This window comes from Ammodytes marinus (assembly GCF_949987685.1).
Source record: "Ammodytes marinus genome assembly, chromosome: 16".
Taxonomy (NCBI): domain Eukaryota; kingdom Metazoa; phylum Chordata; class Actinopteri; order Uranoscopiformes; family Ammodytidae; genus Ammodytes; species Ammodytes marinus.
Genome location: NC_137220.1, coordinates 6,135,517 through 6,148,487, shown reverse-complemented (window position 1 = coordinate 6,148,487; position 12,971 = coordinate 6,135,517). Strand labels below are relative to the sequence as shown.

The following is a 12,971-nucleotide window of genomic DNA, read 5'->3' as shown; positions in this document are numbered from 1 at the left end:
CACAACACTTGTGCATCAGACATCAAGACATCTGCAGAAGAAAGGCAACGAAAAAACTTTAAGAAACAATTCACCTTATTTTGAATTTCTACAGAAGTTCGCAGGGAACAGAATCAAAGGTAAGCATCTTTTTTTTGTCCAATTTGTTTTAGATTTTCAAAGACAGAGTTTGAAAGCTTGGAATAAGATTATGAAAGGATTGGTGGAGGACTTAATGAATACCCTTTTTATGGGCACCAGCAACAAACGAAATAATATAAATAAAAGTGCAAAGAGTTTTGAGAGAAGAATAGACAATAAAAAACAAATGTATAAAAGGTGCAGAAGCATGCATGTGATTTTCATTGTTTTGTTTTCTGTGATCCCTCTTTTAGGGTTGGGTTGATAAGACTCCACACGTTCATTTTAAAAAAATGAAATGTGAAAAAAAACAGTAATTTTGAGGAAAAACAAACAGTTTTAAGGAGAGTAAAATAAAATAAATAAAAAATTGTATAAAGATTTAAAATCCAGTGACCAGATAGGTGTGCAATTTCCAATCTGCTCTGAAAGTTTGTGATCTGGGAGTCAAATGCTCAAAAAGAAAAATATTTTTGTCCTAGTATTGATCCAGTCCCAGATTATAGGCTCTTATTGGTTATTAAATACAAAAATAAATAAAGGTACTTATAAATAAAAGTCTTCTGGCTGTTTTCAGACGGTAAGGCATCATTTGAATTGTGCGAATGGATGAAGAACAAAGGGGATGTCTTCCTCGCATGAAAAATTATTATTTATTCTTGTCTGTATGTAACCCATAGTCTGAACAAAATAACAAATATATATCTAGAAAGATAATAAGGGCCTATGTTTCATTTATCAACTTTGAATATTTCCCAATTTTTTTTGCCACATTTTCTTTAAAGTTTCCATTTAGTCATTTCAGTTTTACTTTGCAGTTATCGACATGTATCATTCATAAAAACAAAGAAATAGAAATTAAACTATTTAAAAACATTTTAAAAAGTATAACTTATTAAAGATGCTCTAACTTGTGATTAATCATGCTTCCTTGACACTGCATACATTTTGTTCAAATAAAATAATTCGCATCGTTTTCTCAAATATAATTTAATCCGTTGTACTTCTTTAAACAAACCTTAACCAGACTTTAACTAGCATCAGTATAAAGTAAGTTCATGCAGAGACAGAAGTGAGGAGATGTTAGGGAGTGGTTGAGTAGAGACCCCGGTAGAGACACACGGGCCTGTTGGGACATGAGTCGGTCTTAAAACACAAACCCACATAATACAGAGAAGGCCTCAGGGAGCAGGTGATGTTATTCTCTGGGTGTGTTCAGCTATGTGAGCACAAAACACACACACACACACACACACACACACACACACACACACACACAGGCAGGCACACAGGCAGACACACACACACACACACAGGCAGGCACACAGGCAGGCACACACACACACACACAGGCAGGCACACAGGCAGGCACACACACACACACACACACACACACACACACACACACACACACACACACACACACACATCAACAGTATAGCACCACGGCAACAAGGGACAAATGTCTGATGATGGAGGGGAAAAAAAGCAAATGTAAAATGAAAAAAAGTAGATCTTTAAAGAGATGGAAAAAATATGGCATGGGATGAATCAAAAGTACAACGAGGGAACATATATAAACTGTTAGTTCAGTCTTCACCAAGCATGAACTAACTAGTTAATAACTTAGCAGTGACAGTCTTTTAATACCTAACAAGTATTAACTACGCCTTAATAAACCGTTAATAGCATTAACTTAGCATTAGCAAACAGTTTATTGATGTAGCCGTATTGCATAGTGCTAACAATGACTCTCTCTCTCTCTGTGCTCTTCCAGGATGGGCTCAGTGGTAGTTCAGATTGCCTGTGTGGCCCTGGGTGTGCTGGGACTGGTGGGGACCATCGTCTGTTGCGCCGTCTCACGCTGGAAGGTGGCCGCCTTCGTAGGAACAAACATTGTGACCTCACAGGTAATAGGATACAACTACAACCTCTATTCATTTGCTGCAACTTTTTTAATGGCAAAGGAGATACACTTATGAACATACTTTTGTTTATTTGTTGGTTTGTTTTCTGTTTAACTGTAAATGTCGTGGTCTGTGGCAATGCATTATGTAACCATTTGCCACATTTTGTAAGAAACAGCCTGAACACAGTATCTAATAAGTTATGACATAGTGTGGTAGCTATTAGAAATGCCTTTTCTCAATGAGAATGTAATAATATTGTGCAGATTGCAGCAGATAAAAGTAAAAATCATTTATTTTTACATTAAATAGTCAAAACTATTTAATTTTGACATTTTATTACATAATGTGTAGCTGCTAGGTTTTGGTATTGGCTAGGACTTCACGATATGATATACGCTTCACAACGAATGGGTCACAATAAGATATGTCAAGATACATTGCGATTAAGCGCAAACTTTAATTCACATTCAAACACCAGGCAATTCGAGGCAACTAGCTTTACTGCGACCTCTACATGAGCGGAGGTTGTAGTTCACAACCCGTTTAAAACCTAAATTGTTTGACGATACGCTACAGATATCACGAAAATAAATATCATGATATATTGCGGTAGCGATGTTTTTGCACAGCCCTATAGCTACAAGGCTAATGTTTCCTTTCGAATTACAATAACTGAACCTCTCCCTCATGTCTATGTGTGTGTGTGTGTGTGTGTGTGTGTGTGTGTGTGTGTGTGTGTGTGTGTGTGTGTGTGTGTGTGTGTGTGTTTGCTGTCTGTCTGTCTGTCTGTCTGTCTGTGTGTGTGTTTATAGAGCACGTACGAGGGCCTTTGGATGTCGTGTGTTATGCAGAGCACGGGCCAGCAACAATGCAAAAAGTACGAATCCCTCCTTGAACTGGGCTCCGACCTGCAAGCCGCCCGCGCCCTGACCATCATCAGCTGCATGCTCTCCGGCCTCAGCTTACTGGTTCTGTTCTGCGGGGCCGATTTCACCACCTGCGTCGAGAACGAAGACGCCAAGCCCAAAATCAGCCTCGTATCTGGGATAGGTCTCCTGCTCGCGGGCCTCCTGGTCATCATCCCCGTGAGCTGGACGGCCCATATCGTGGTGCGCAACTTCCACGACCCCCTCAACCCGAACAAGAGGGAGATGGGCGCGTGTATCTACATAGGATGGGCCGCGGGCGTGATACTGCTTTTGGCCGGAGGGCTTATCTGCTGCTTCAGTCGGCCCAACTCTGGCGGCTCCGGCGGCACGGCCAAGTATTATAGCAACAGCGCCTCCGCACCCAATAAGAACTACGTGTAGTGTCTTTATGAATGGGACAGGGGTTTGAGAGAGAGGGGGATTTATTTGGGGTAAGACTGGAAGGGCAAGAAAACATAGTACAAGACACCAGTGGTTAGAATGAGTCTGTAAATAGTGAGTGCTGATAGTTACTGTCTCCATTTCTTCTTCCATATTCAAAGTTATCCTATGGAGCCCCAAAAGTGACAAGGCAAAAAATAAAATAAAACGTTACCTGTACTACTTTATCTTGTGCACTCCAGAAACTTTCTCGTGCGCATGTGAAAGATTTCTAGTGCGCACAAGAAAGATTTTTTTTTTTGCCCATCTCACTTTTAGGGTCTCCGTACTTTCTGGTGATGTTTTAAATGTTAAAGCTATAATTGACTATTACAGTAGGTGCTGGGTTATGCATACGCTAAATGGCAGATCTATCTCACAATGTTTTGTTTATCATCCATCTAGTAATCACCAAGTGTAAAGTAGAATTCACGTTTAGAAAAATTTAAGAAGTGTATTTGTGAGGAGACAAAATATTTTTTCTTTCAGTATTAAAATGCTGTTGGGCCGATTTAGATGTATTGGTGCCTCACCTTTTTAAATATGATTTGGATTCAGCATTTATTGCATATTTTATAAGTTGTCTCTCTTTGATTTTTGCTGTTTTTGTCATCCAAAAAAAGTTGCTCCAAATAGTCTTAAACCGCAGGCACACACTGTGTGCACTTGTTTCTTAAGCGTCCATGTAATTTCAAATATTTTTTATATGACATTTGTTATATTGTTTGCTCTTTACTCATTTTGTATGATGATGAACATGAATGATTCAACATGTGATGTCATTCAAACCCCGTGTTTCGTGTGTATTTCATGTAATTAAACCACAAAAAAAAAACTGTTTCTTGTAAAGACTTAATTTTATTTCAAACTAAAAGCATATATTAAAAATAGGAAAATTTTAAAAATTGATCGTCAGGCAAACCAAATAAACAAATTCAAGTTTCATTTTCAGTCAACTGTCGTCTTAAATCTCTCCCTTTACAATCAGAAGTTACAACAGCCGTCTCCCGTTACTGCCTGTCTGTCTGTCTGTCTGTCTGTCTGTCTGTCTGTCTGTCTGTGTTCACAATGTTACCATCTCTTGATTTCTGCTCGGGATTTTATGTATTTAAAAAAAAACTTTATTACCAAACTTTTTTTCTAGTTTTTTTAATGCTTGCTCTCCAGCTCGCTCACACGCTGAATCAGCTCCTCCATCGCCGCTTTGAGATCCTTCACCTCTTTCCGCAAGGACTGCACCTCCTGACAGACAGACAGACAGACAGACAGACAGACAGACAGAAAGACAGACAGAAAGACATGCAGACAGACAGACAGACAGACAGACAGACAGACAGACAGACAGACACACAGACACACAGACACACAGACAGACACACAGACAGACACACAGACAGAGGGACAGACACACAGACAGACAGGCATATGTTTGATTAAACACATATTGTACAATTCATTACTAAACAAGTGTCTAGGTTGCATAGTGGGAACAATTTTTCAAGCTAATGATTTACTATTGGAGGAATTTCAAAATAAAATACTTAAAAAAATATATCTTTACAGCTAATAAGTGGCAGATGCGGTATTAATGTCCTTTACTTCAGTTTAAGTAGTATTACTAAAGCATAAAAGTGGTCAAAATAAAAATGTAGAATAGAAAAAACATGTAGAAAAGAAATAAGTGTAAAGAATACTGTACTTAATGCCACAAAGTATAACCTAACAATAAAAAGCTAACAACATAATATAAGAATAAGAAGTAAATAAGTATGAACATTATACTACAATATGTACACAATGTAAGTACTGGAAATAACTATATATGAGTATATGAGATGTTATATACAAAATGTAACGTAATATTGATCTTAAACCCCTCACCCCGCTGTTGTCCTGTTGGCTGCCAGCTGAAGCGGTGGTGGTCTTGAGGAGACTCTTGATAACCTTGAACTCTTTGGTTTTGGTGGTGGCTGCGAATCCGTCCTTCAGAGAGATGAGAATGGGCTGACCGTCTTTCCCTCCGAACCAATCGTCTGCCTCCACCGAGGGCTCCGGGCCAATGGTGTCGGGGTACAGGTCCTCTTGGAACAGGTCGGACTAAAGGGCGGGGAGGGAGGGGGGGAGTTAGGGACATTTAAATATATCCACTGAAAGCAGAATTGCTGACTCCACCTTTAACCAACAGATATGAACTGATCAAAGCTATATATTCATGTGTATACTGCACTGTACCTTGCGTGGCACCGTCATGACGATGGGCTCACATTTCCTCTCGTGGAGTTTGTAGAACCTGAAGGTGGAAATATTTGTGCATATTTTAGATTTTTTGTTGGTTAAGTTAAATGAAGTTGTTTTATTCATCAGTTATACACAAAGTAAACTCAAACAAGGCTATATTAAAATCTCTTTTCCCATATCCCCTCTCAAGACACCAGACTCTAGAGGGGGTCCTGACTTTAGTTTCATAAAGACATACAGTAAATGTGTCTACCTGGCGATCTCACACTTGTTGACCTCCAGGCCTCTCTTGGGCATGGAGCCGATGCCCTTCTGTGTCTCCTTGCTGCTGTACATGGACAGGTAGTGGATGTACGGAGCCTCGTCCGTAATCTCAAAGTAACGGATACTGCTATCGCCCTGTTGCAAAGACATGGAAGTCAGTTGTGTGTGTCTATGTGGGTTAGACGGATTCATGTTAGATTTTTATTTTTTAATAACTTTTAATTTTTTTGATTTTTGTTTTTGTATAAAAAAAAATCAGCTTTTTTGTATTTTTTTTTTGTATAACTTTTTTTTAATACAAAATATTTTTTTTTTGTTTTATAATTTTTTTTTAATTTAGTTTTTGTTTATAAAATGTTCTAATTTCACCATGTGGCCTCACCTTTCCACAGAGGTAAACCACACCGGTGTCTGGGTCAAAGAACGGGAGCAGGACTCCACTGCTGGTGTCCAGCTCCTGCAGGGTCAGAGCCTCCCCAAAGTTCTTCTGTTGAAAGACAGAGTCACAGTCACATAAACATGTAAAATGTATCGTGTCCTCTGTGTTGTCTGGAAATGTTTATCAGTTGATGCTGCGTGTTCTGTCCTGCGCAAGTGGGTCTCCTTTGAACAAGAGATTCTTAATCTGAAAGGGACTTAACCGGGTTAAATACATTTTCAATAATCAATAAATAAATACTGTTATAGGCTACATTTGGTTATGTCTAATGCAACATAGAAAAGTCTGCTGGATCAGACTGCAGGTAAGCCAGGGATTCAGGTGATTGAGACTGAGGTTAGATATTGCAGAGCAGCAACAACGCCCTTAGTGCTGTATATAAGCCGGTGGTTGTGAAACAGCAGTGTTGTAAATACACGTGCTGTTTGTTTTTGTGTTGGTGGAATGTCTGACTTTTGTGTGCAATAAAAAAAAGTCAAAAAGTGTTGTTTTGGGCGCTCTATGGCGTAGTGGGTGGAGCGCGTACTATATTGGCTTAGGCCTTGTTGCAGTGGTTGTGGGTTCGGATCCGACCCGTTGACCTTTACTGCATGTCATCTCTATCTATCTCCCCATTTCAAATCTGCTCTTCAACTATCAATAAAAAGGTTAAAACACCAAAAAAAATATCTCACCGGGTCCCAGAGCGCCACCTGCCTCTCACTCATGCGGCTGAAGCCCGTGCTGAGGATCTTTCCATCGGACACGAAGACGGCCCGGACCGGCCTGGAGCCCTCGTGAGGCTTCTCCTTCTCCTGTAGGGGGGGGCAGGGTTGAAAAGGCATTAGGTATGTTAACCAAGGGGCCCTGAGCACTGTAGCTACTAGCAACAGGCCTGTTTACAGAGCCTAGGCTGTTTATTAACACTGAAGGTGGAGTCAATGATTCTGGAGAATGCTTGTTGACAAAATCACTTTTTGTCAAAATCAGTGAATATCGAATATGACGATCCGCTACCTGTCCATAGCATGTGTGTACTAAAAAAATATCCAGTGTTAATACACAGCCTATGCTCTGTAAACGGGCATGTTGCAAGCTAAGGTGGGCCCCCTTTGTTTACATACCAGTTTACAGAGCCTAGGCCAGATTTCTTTTCAGCGCACACACAGTACAGACAGGTAGTGGAACGTGAGGAGATTTTCACAGATTTTGACGCAAAACATTTTTTTGACAACAAGCGTTCTCCAGAATCACTGACTGCACCTTTAAAGCCACAGTGATAGGACTCTAGCCTGAACCAGTGATAGAAGTCTAGCCTGAACCAGTGATAGAAGTCTAGCCTGAACCCACCATGAGCACGGTGCCTTTGCGCGGGTCGAGCACACGCAGTGTCTTGTCCTTGCAGGCGGTGAGGATCCTGGAGCCGTCTCTGTTCCAGGCGGCGCTGTAGATCAGGTCTGTGTGAACGCTGTCCATCCGAACCATCGCCTCGCCACGCGCCACGTTCCACAGGATCAACACGTTATCACAGCCTGACGGGCACAACGGGCACGAAAAGTTAATAAAGATAGTTTACTGTGTTTTTATACAGCCTTTAATATGCAGGTACATCCAAATATACATTTGAATATCAATGAAAAGTGAAACATTTATTTTCTAGATTCATTACACATAAAGAGAAATGAATCTAAAATAAACATGACGACATAGAGACTGAGAGAGGGTGGAGGCCGTGAGAACTTCCTGTTCAGTGAAGGTGTGAGTCTCATTCTCAAACTATCTATCTACCTATCTATCTATCTATCTATCTATCTATCTATCTACCTATCTATCTATCTATCTATCTATCTATCTATCTATCTATCTATCTATCTATCTATCTATCTATCTATCTATCTATCTATCTATCTATCTATCTATCTATCTATCTGTCTGTCTGTCTGTCTGTCTGTCTGTCTGTCTGTCTGTCTGTCTGTCTGTCTGTTTGTCCGTCCGTCCGTCCATCCATCCATCCATCTATCTATCTATTCATCCATCCATCCTACCTGCGGTCATCAGTACGTTGTGTGCGGTGGGATGCCAGCTCAGGATTCCGACCCGTTTGGAATGTCCGTCCAGTTTGACGACGGGTTCTGTGAGCGGTGAGGTCAGCCCGTTGTCCGGGATCTCCCAAATCTATTCACCAAGGAAAAACTGTTTAGACTAAAATATACACGTTACAGGTAAAATATGGAGTCAGGCTTAAAGGTGCACTATGTAACTTTGGGCGTGTCAGAGAAGTGAACATTTTATAAGAAGTTATATTCTCCTATCTGAATAAAAAAAACTTTCCTCACAGGAAAATTGTATCCCTGTTACACTGTTTGAAATCAGAAAGTTTCCTGAAAAGTAACTGTTTCACTGTTGTCGTTTACAGCAGCAGAGCCTGAAATTGCATAGTGCACCTTTACACATATTCTACACTACACACAGTAGTGTGTCTACCATGACGCTGCAGTCCTCGGAGCCGCTGGCGATGATGTTGTCATTGTGAGGACAGAACTCGATGTCCAGGACCGGTCCGGTGTGTCCGCACACAGTGGGGTAGGACATGTCAATACGGCCCGCCTGCACACACACACACACACACACACACACACACACACACACACACACACACACACACACACACAGCAAGATCAGTGGTGAAAACAACTCTTAAAAATATATAAATGTGTGTTGTATTAATTTTGGTGGAACTCTAAAATGCAGATTTCTACTGGTTTTCATGCCAAATCAAGATTTATTTTTTGAGTTGATAAGTTTCTGTAGCTTGCAGTACTGAAATGATAGGTTTCAGGTCTGATGGTGCTGACTGGAACTCCATTCAAAAAAACTAAACAGCCTTCGGTTGTGCACAACCCATGTTCAAGACAATCCCCATGTTAGTTCATAGGTATAAAATGTCTTTTGATGCCTTCAATCACACACAAACACATTCCATACCTCACCTGCATACAAAGATATTTCTAAATGAAATGTAAGACTTTTTAGGTTTGAATAAACTTAACTGAATGCTTCAAGACCTACAGGTGCCCTATGTACTGTGTATTCAATTCAGAGAAGCCCAATTAAGTTATCACTACTTTAACAAATGTAGATGTTCAGATGACGATAAACATTGCCACAAGGTTTGCAATTTCCCACTTTTTCTCAGGCACACTAAATGCAATAAAGACATTTACGAGCGACATCACAAACAACTATAAGTGTGTGTAGCGTATAGCACCCGGGCTGAGGCCACATCCTGCCCTTCTCTGAGCGACACAACCAACTCCTAATATGGTGAAAACTTCTCGACAGCCGAGCCAGTGACGTGGAGAAAGACTCAAAGTCGGCATCAAACTTCCTTATTCAGCCCCAATGTGTGAGAGTGTGACAGAGTTGACATGTCTACATGAAAGAGTGGTGTTGAATTTGAAACTTCACACCAACTTGCAACTGAAATGATCAATTAGTATGTCCTTTATATTCAAATTTTTTATTATTTTTTCAGTTTTCAATATAGTTTTTGCACTGTTTAGAATATCTGTATGGTATAATATTATTCATCTTGTTTTATCCTTTGTACTTATTGCACCATAGGTTGGGGACAATTTTTTTTCGATTACTCTGCAGAAATCGACAATACAGTTGACTAGTCTCGAATGCATCCAGTAAGATTGTATATTGAAAAGTTAAAAGGACATAGAGAGCCGATAGACAGACAGACAGACAGACGGACGGACGGACGGACGGACGGACGGACGGACGGACGGACGGACAGACAGACAGACAGACAGACAGACAGAGACAGACAGACAGACAGATAATACCCCACCTTGGATAGGGGCAGCACCATGAAGGCCCCTCCACCGCTGGCGTCCACGATCATGGCCACGAACTTGGGGTTGACGGAGCAGAAGTTGCTGTCCCAGGTCATCTGGGAGATTCTGATGTCATCGTAGCATTGGTCGGCCTTCACCGCCTGGCCGAAGACATGACGGAACTTACTGGACCTCACTACCTTCCGGGACATGGTGAACTGTGGAGGGAAAGGGAAAAAAATTGGGTTATTTATTGAAACAAAAATGGAAAAAGGAAGCATTTTTTGAATGAGTGCAGGACAATTGTGGTCAAATTTGAAATTGTCTAGAAGAGTGGAAACAGATTTATTTTCTCTGGCCATTTCAAGTGTCCCCACATCATTTGAATGCATAAAACCATGTCAAAAAAGTTTTACCTGCACTAGTGTCCTTTATGTTTATGCTTTTGGATTTCATGTGGAAACAAACTAGACTCGACAGAGGAAAGTTCGAAGAAAAAAAATGAAAAGAGGAAGTTAAAACCTTTCACAACTGCTTCCTCTCTGGTCTGTCTGTGTGTGCCTGGTACACCATCATCAGTCTTTACTGTTGGGTATGATATACTAGTGTGTATAATGTGACTTGAATAATTGTGATTGCCCAATACTAATGTAGCCTTCGAGACAACAGTATGCAGATGACACGCTAAATTTTTTTTGTTGAAAAAAACAATGTTGCGTATCATCATTGGATCTGCACACACTGTTTCTGTTTTGCCTAAAAAGGTAACTGAGTTCCCCAAACTAACAGTTACACCACATCCTTAAGACAGAGCAACAAAACCACCAACCTCTCTCTCTCTCTCTCTCTTTCTGCCAAATTCACACACTCAATCTCTCATTGATTGTCCCACGAATATACACACTCCCAAACAATACATTTTAGCAAAATCTGAAGTTAAAATACAAAGAATAAACGCACCTCTTACCAAACGCAGAAATCTTAAACGAGATCTGTGTCAACCAAGCCTCAAATAAACTATAGAACTTCACTCCATACCAACCTAACCTAACCTTACCTTTCACTATTTGGCTACGGTGTTACCAAAATCAGAAACACTGGATATGTTTTGCTTTACCTCCATTTGTAGATTATTTTGACTTCCTGAAATCTGCAGCAGCCGCGCCTAAGCTCAGCTCAGCTCAGCTCGGCTCGGGCTGAAGAGGCGTAGGACAGTTCTGCTGCATGTGCATCACAAGACCTCTATCTGGCCACTCTGCACCTAATTTAATAATGCTTCACAGAGGGCACTGTAATTTTATCAAGAGGCCTAAATGCATGTCAATAATCTCTCTCTCTACCTCTCTCCTTCTCTCTCTTTCTATCTCTCTCTCTCTCTTTCTCTCTACCTCTCTCTCTCTATTTCTGAAAACATTGCATGGTGGAAAAAGTAAAATAACAATACACTCAATTGAAATAGGTAGAAACTCAAGGCATGTTAGATAAAATATGCTAAATGTAATGACATTGTATCATATTTTTACCAAATTATAAATGTATAACAATGATATTTCAGACATGTTTTGTTGCTGCAAATGAGCTGTATTGTATGTATGGCATTGAGTTTACAGGCCTACCTGGGATGAGTCTTGTGGTTGAGGGGCGATTCAGCTTGAAGGAGTATGTCGGCGTAGCAACCCAAAACACCCTGCCACCAGAATGAGAACTTAAAAGGAGACGCTAGGTTAAAAAGTACATCACGAAAATTTGACACGGAGGAAGTGACTGTTTTCAAACGCTGGGTAGGGGGGAAGTGGGAGGTGTCTGCTGCTACTGTGACACTTTGGGGTTGAGAAGAACATGCAGAAGGCAATATGTAGAAGAAATGGGGCCAGTTTTAGGAGACATTTTGTTTTATAATATTGAGGTTGAGATGGAGAAATCACACTAATATACTAAAGGTATGTAGTTGAGTCTATACCCTTTATGGCCACTGCAGGTATAAACTAATAATCAAAATCACTTCATTTTTGAAAAGTGCAGTGCATTAAAGGTGCCCCAAGGAACTTTCAGTTTGTGTTAATTCTTGCTCCCCCTTTGGACAAAAGCGGTAGTGTTTTTACCATGCCAGCTGTAGTTCCTAGGGGAGCGTATACCCATGACAAAGGCATTTAGAAAAACTATATTAAAATAGCATTTTTTGCACTGATGGTCTCGTTTTGCTGTGACATGTAATTTATGATCATCAGAGGGAACAATGAGAGTGTTTTAGAAATATTTAAAAGTTCCTCGTAGCAACTTTGAAAATTGCATGATAAAGGCCTTTGTATCTGAGCTCTGACGTGATACAATGCAGAGATGCAGTTTAAGAGCTGAAGGTGCAGTTTTCTGTTATATACAGTATATGAGAGGAAACATGATGAGACAGCTGGAAATCTGGGGCAGAAAATGCTTCATGTTGAAAAGGTTATTCTGGAACATTTTAAACAGTCTACTGTGGAAAAAACATTAAAGATTGAGTCAGTGATTCTGGACTTGTTGTCAAAATCACTTTTAGACAAAACCACCATAATGAATATCTCCTCACAATCCGCAACCTGTCTGTACAGGTAAAACAAATAGTCTTAGTACACAGCCTAGGCTCTGTCAACTGGTATGTAAACAAAGGGGGCCCACCATCTAGCAACATGCCCGTTCACAGAGCCTAGGCTGTGTATTAATAATGGATTGTTTCCCCCCAGCGCAGATATCGTGCATGTAGCGTGCAGGTAGCGGATCATGAGCAGATATTCACTGATTTTTAACGTGATTTTGACAAGAAGCGTTATCCAGAATCACTGACTCCACC

At 40.4% G+C, this 12,971-nt stretch overlaps 2 protein-coding genes across 3 annotated transcripts; one reads left to right on the top strand and one right to left on the bottom strand.

Annotated features, from left to right (window-relative positions):
• On the top strand, nucleotides 1-4,180 carry cldni (claudin i). Its single transcript, XM_080044727.1, has 3 exons — nucleotides 1-119; nucleotides 1,898-2,030; nucleotides 2,843-4,180. The coding sequence occupies exons 2-3, from the start codon at nucleotides 1,899-1,901 to the stop codon at nucleotides 3,338-3,340; spliced, it is 630 nt and encodes a 209-aa protein (XP_079900853.1). The 5' UTR covers nucleotides 1-119; nucleotide 1,898; the 3' UTR covers nucleotides 3,341-4,180.
• Nucleotides 4,181-4,240: 60 nt separating this feature from the next.
• coro1a (coronin, actin binding protein, 1A) lies at nucleotides 4,241-11,893 on the bottom strand. 2 transcript variants are annotated; one of them, XM_080044725.1, is made up of 11 exons: nucleotides 11,262-11,368; nucleotides 10,159-10,362; nucleotides 8,784-8,906; nucleotides 8,345-8,474; nucleotides 7,650-7,831; nucleotides 6,995-7,114; nucleotides 6,264-6,368; nucleotides 5,871-6,016; nucleotides 5,612-5,669; nucleotides 5,261-5,476; nucleotides 4,241-4,621 (listed from the first exon to the last, which is right to left on the bottom strand). In XM_080044725.1, exons 1-11 carry the CDS (start codon nucleotides 11,265-11,267, stop codon nucleotides 4,529-4,531), a joined length of 1,383 nt encoding a protein of 460 aa, XP_079900851.1. In that variant the 5' UTR covers nucleotides 11,268-11,368; the 3' UTR covers nucleotides 4,241-4,528. The 2 variants fall into 2 exon arrangements, with proteins under 2 accessions (XP_079900851.1, XP_079900852.1); XM_080044726.1 differs by lacking the exon at nucleotides 11,262-11,368 and adding an exon at nucleotides 11,761-11,893 and having other exon boundaries at nucleotides 4,245-4,621.
• Between the last annotated feature and the right edge of the window lie 1,078 nt (nucleotides 11,894-12,971).

Bases quoted from the DNA above. Each gene is read 5' to 3' on its own strand.
- coro1a (XM_080044725.1), bottom strand. The intron at 5,477-5,611 runs GTACAGTGCAGT...CCCGCCCTTTAG, and splicing joins TCATGACGGTGCCACGCAAG to TCCGACCTGTTCCAAGAGGA. The intron at 4,622-5,260 runs GTGAGGGGTTTA...TCTGTCTGTCAG, and splicing joins GCCAACAGGACAACAGCGGG to GAGGTGCAGTCCTTGCGGAA.
- cldni (XM_080044727.1), top strand. From the start codon at position 1,899: ATGGGCTCAGTGGTAGTTCAGATTGCCTGTGTGGCCCTGGGTGTGCTG. The intron at 2,031-2,842 runs GTAATAGGATAC...GTGTGTTTATAG, and splicing joins CAAACATTGTGACCTCACAG to AGCACGTACGAGGGCCTTTG.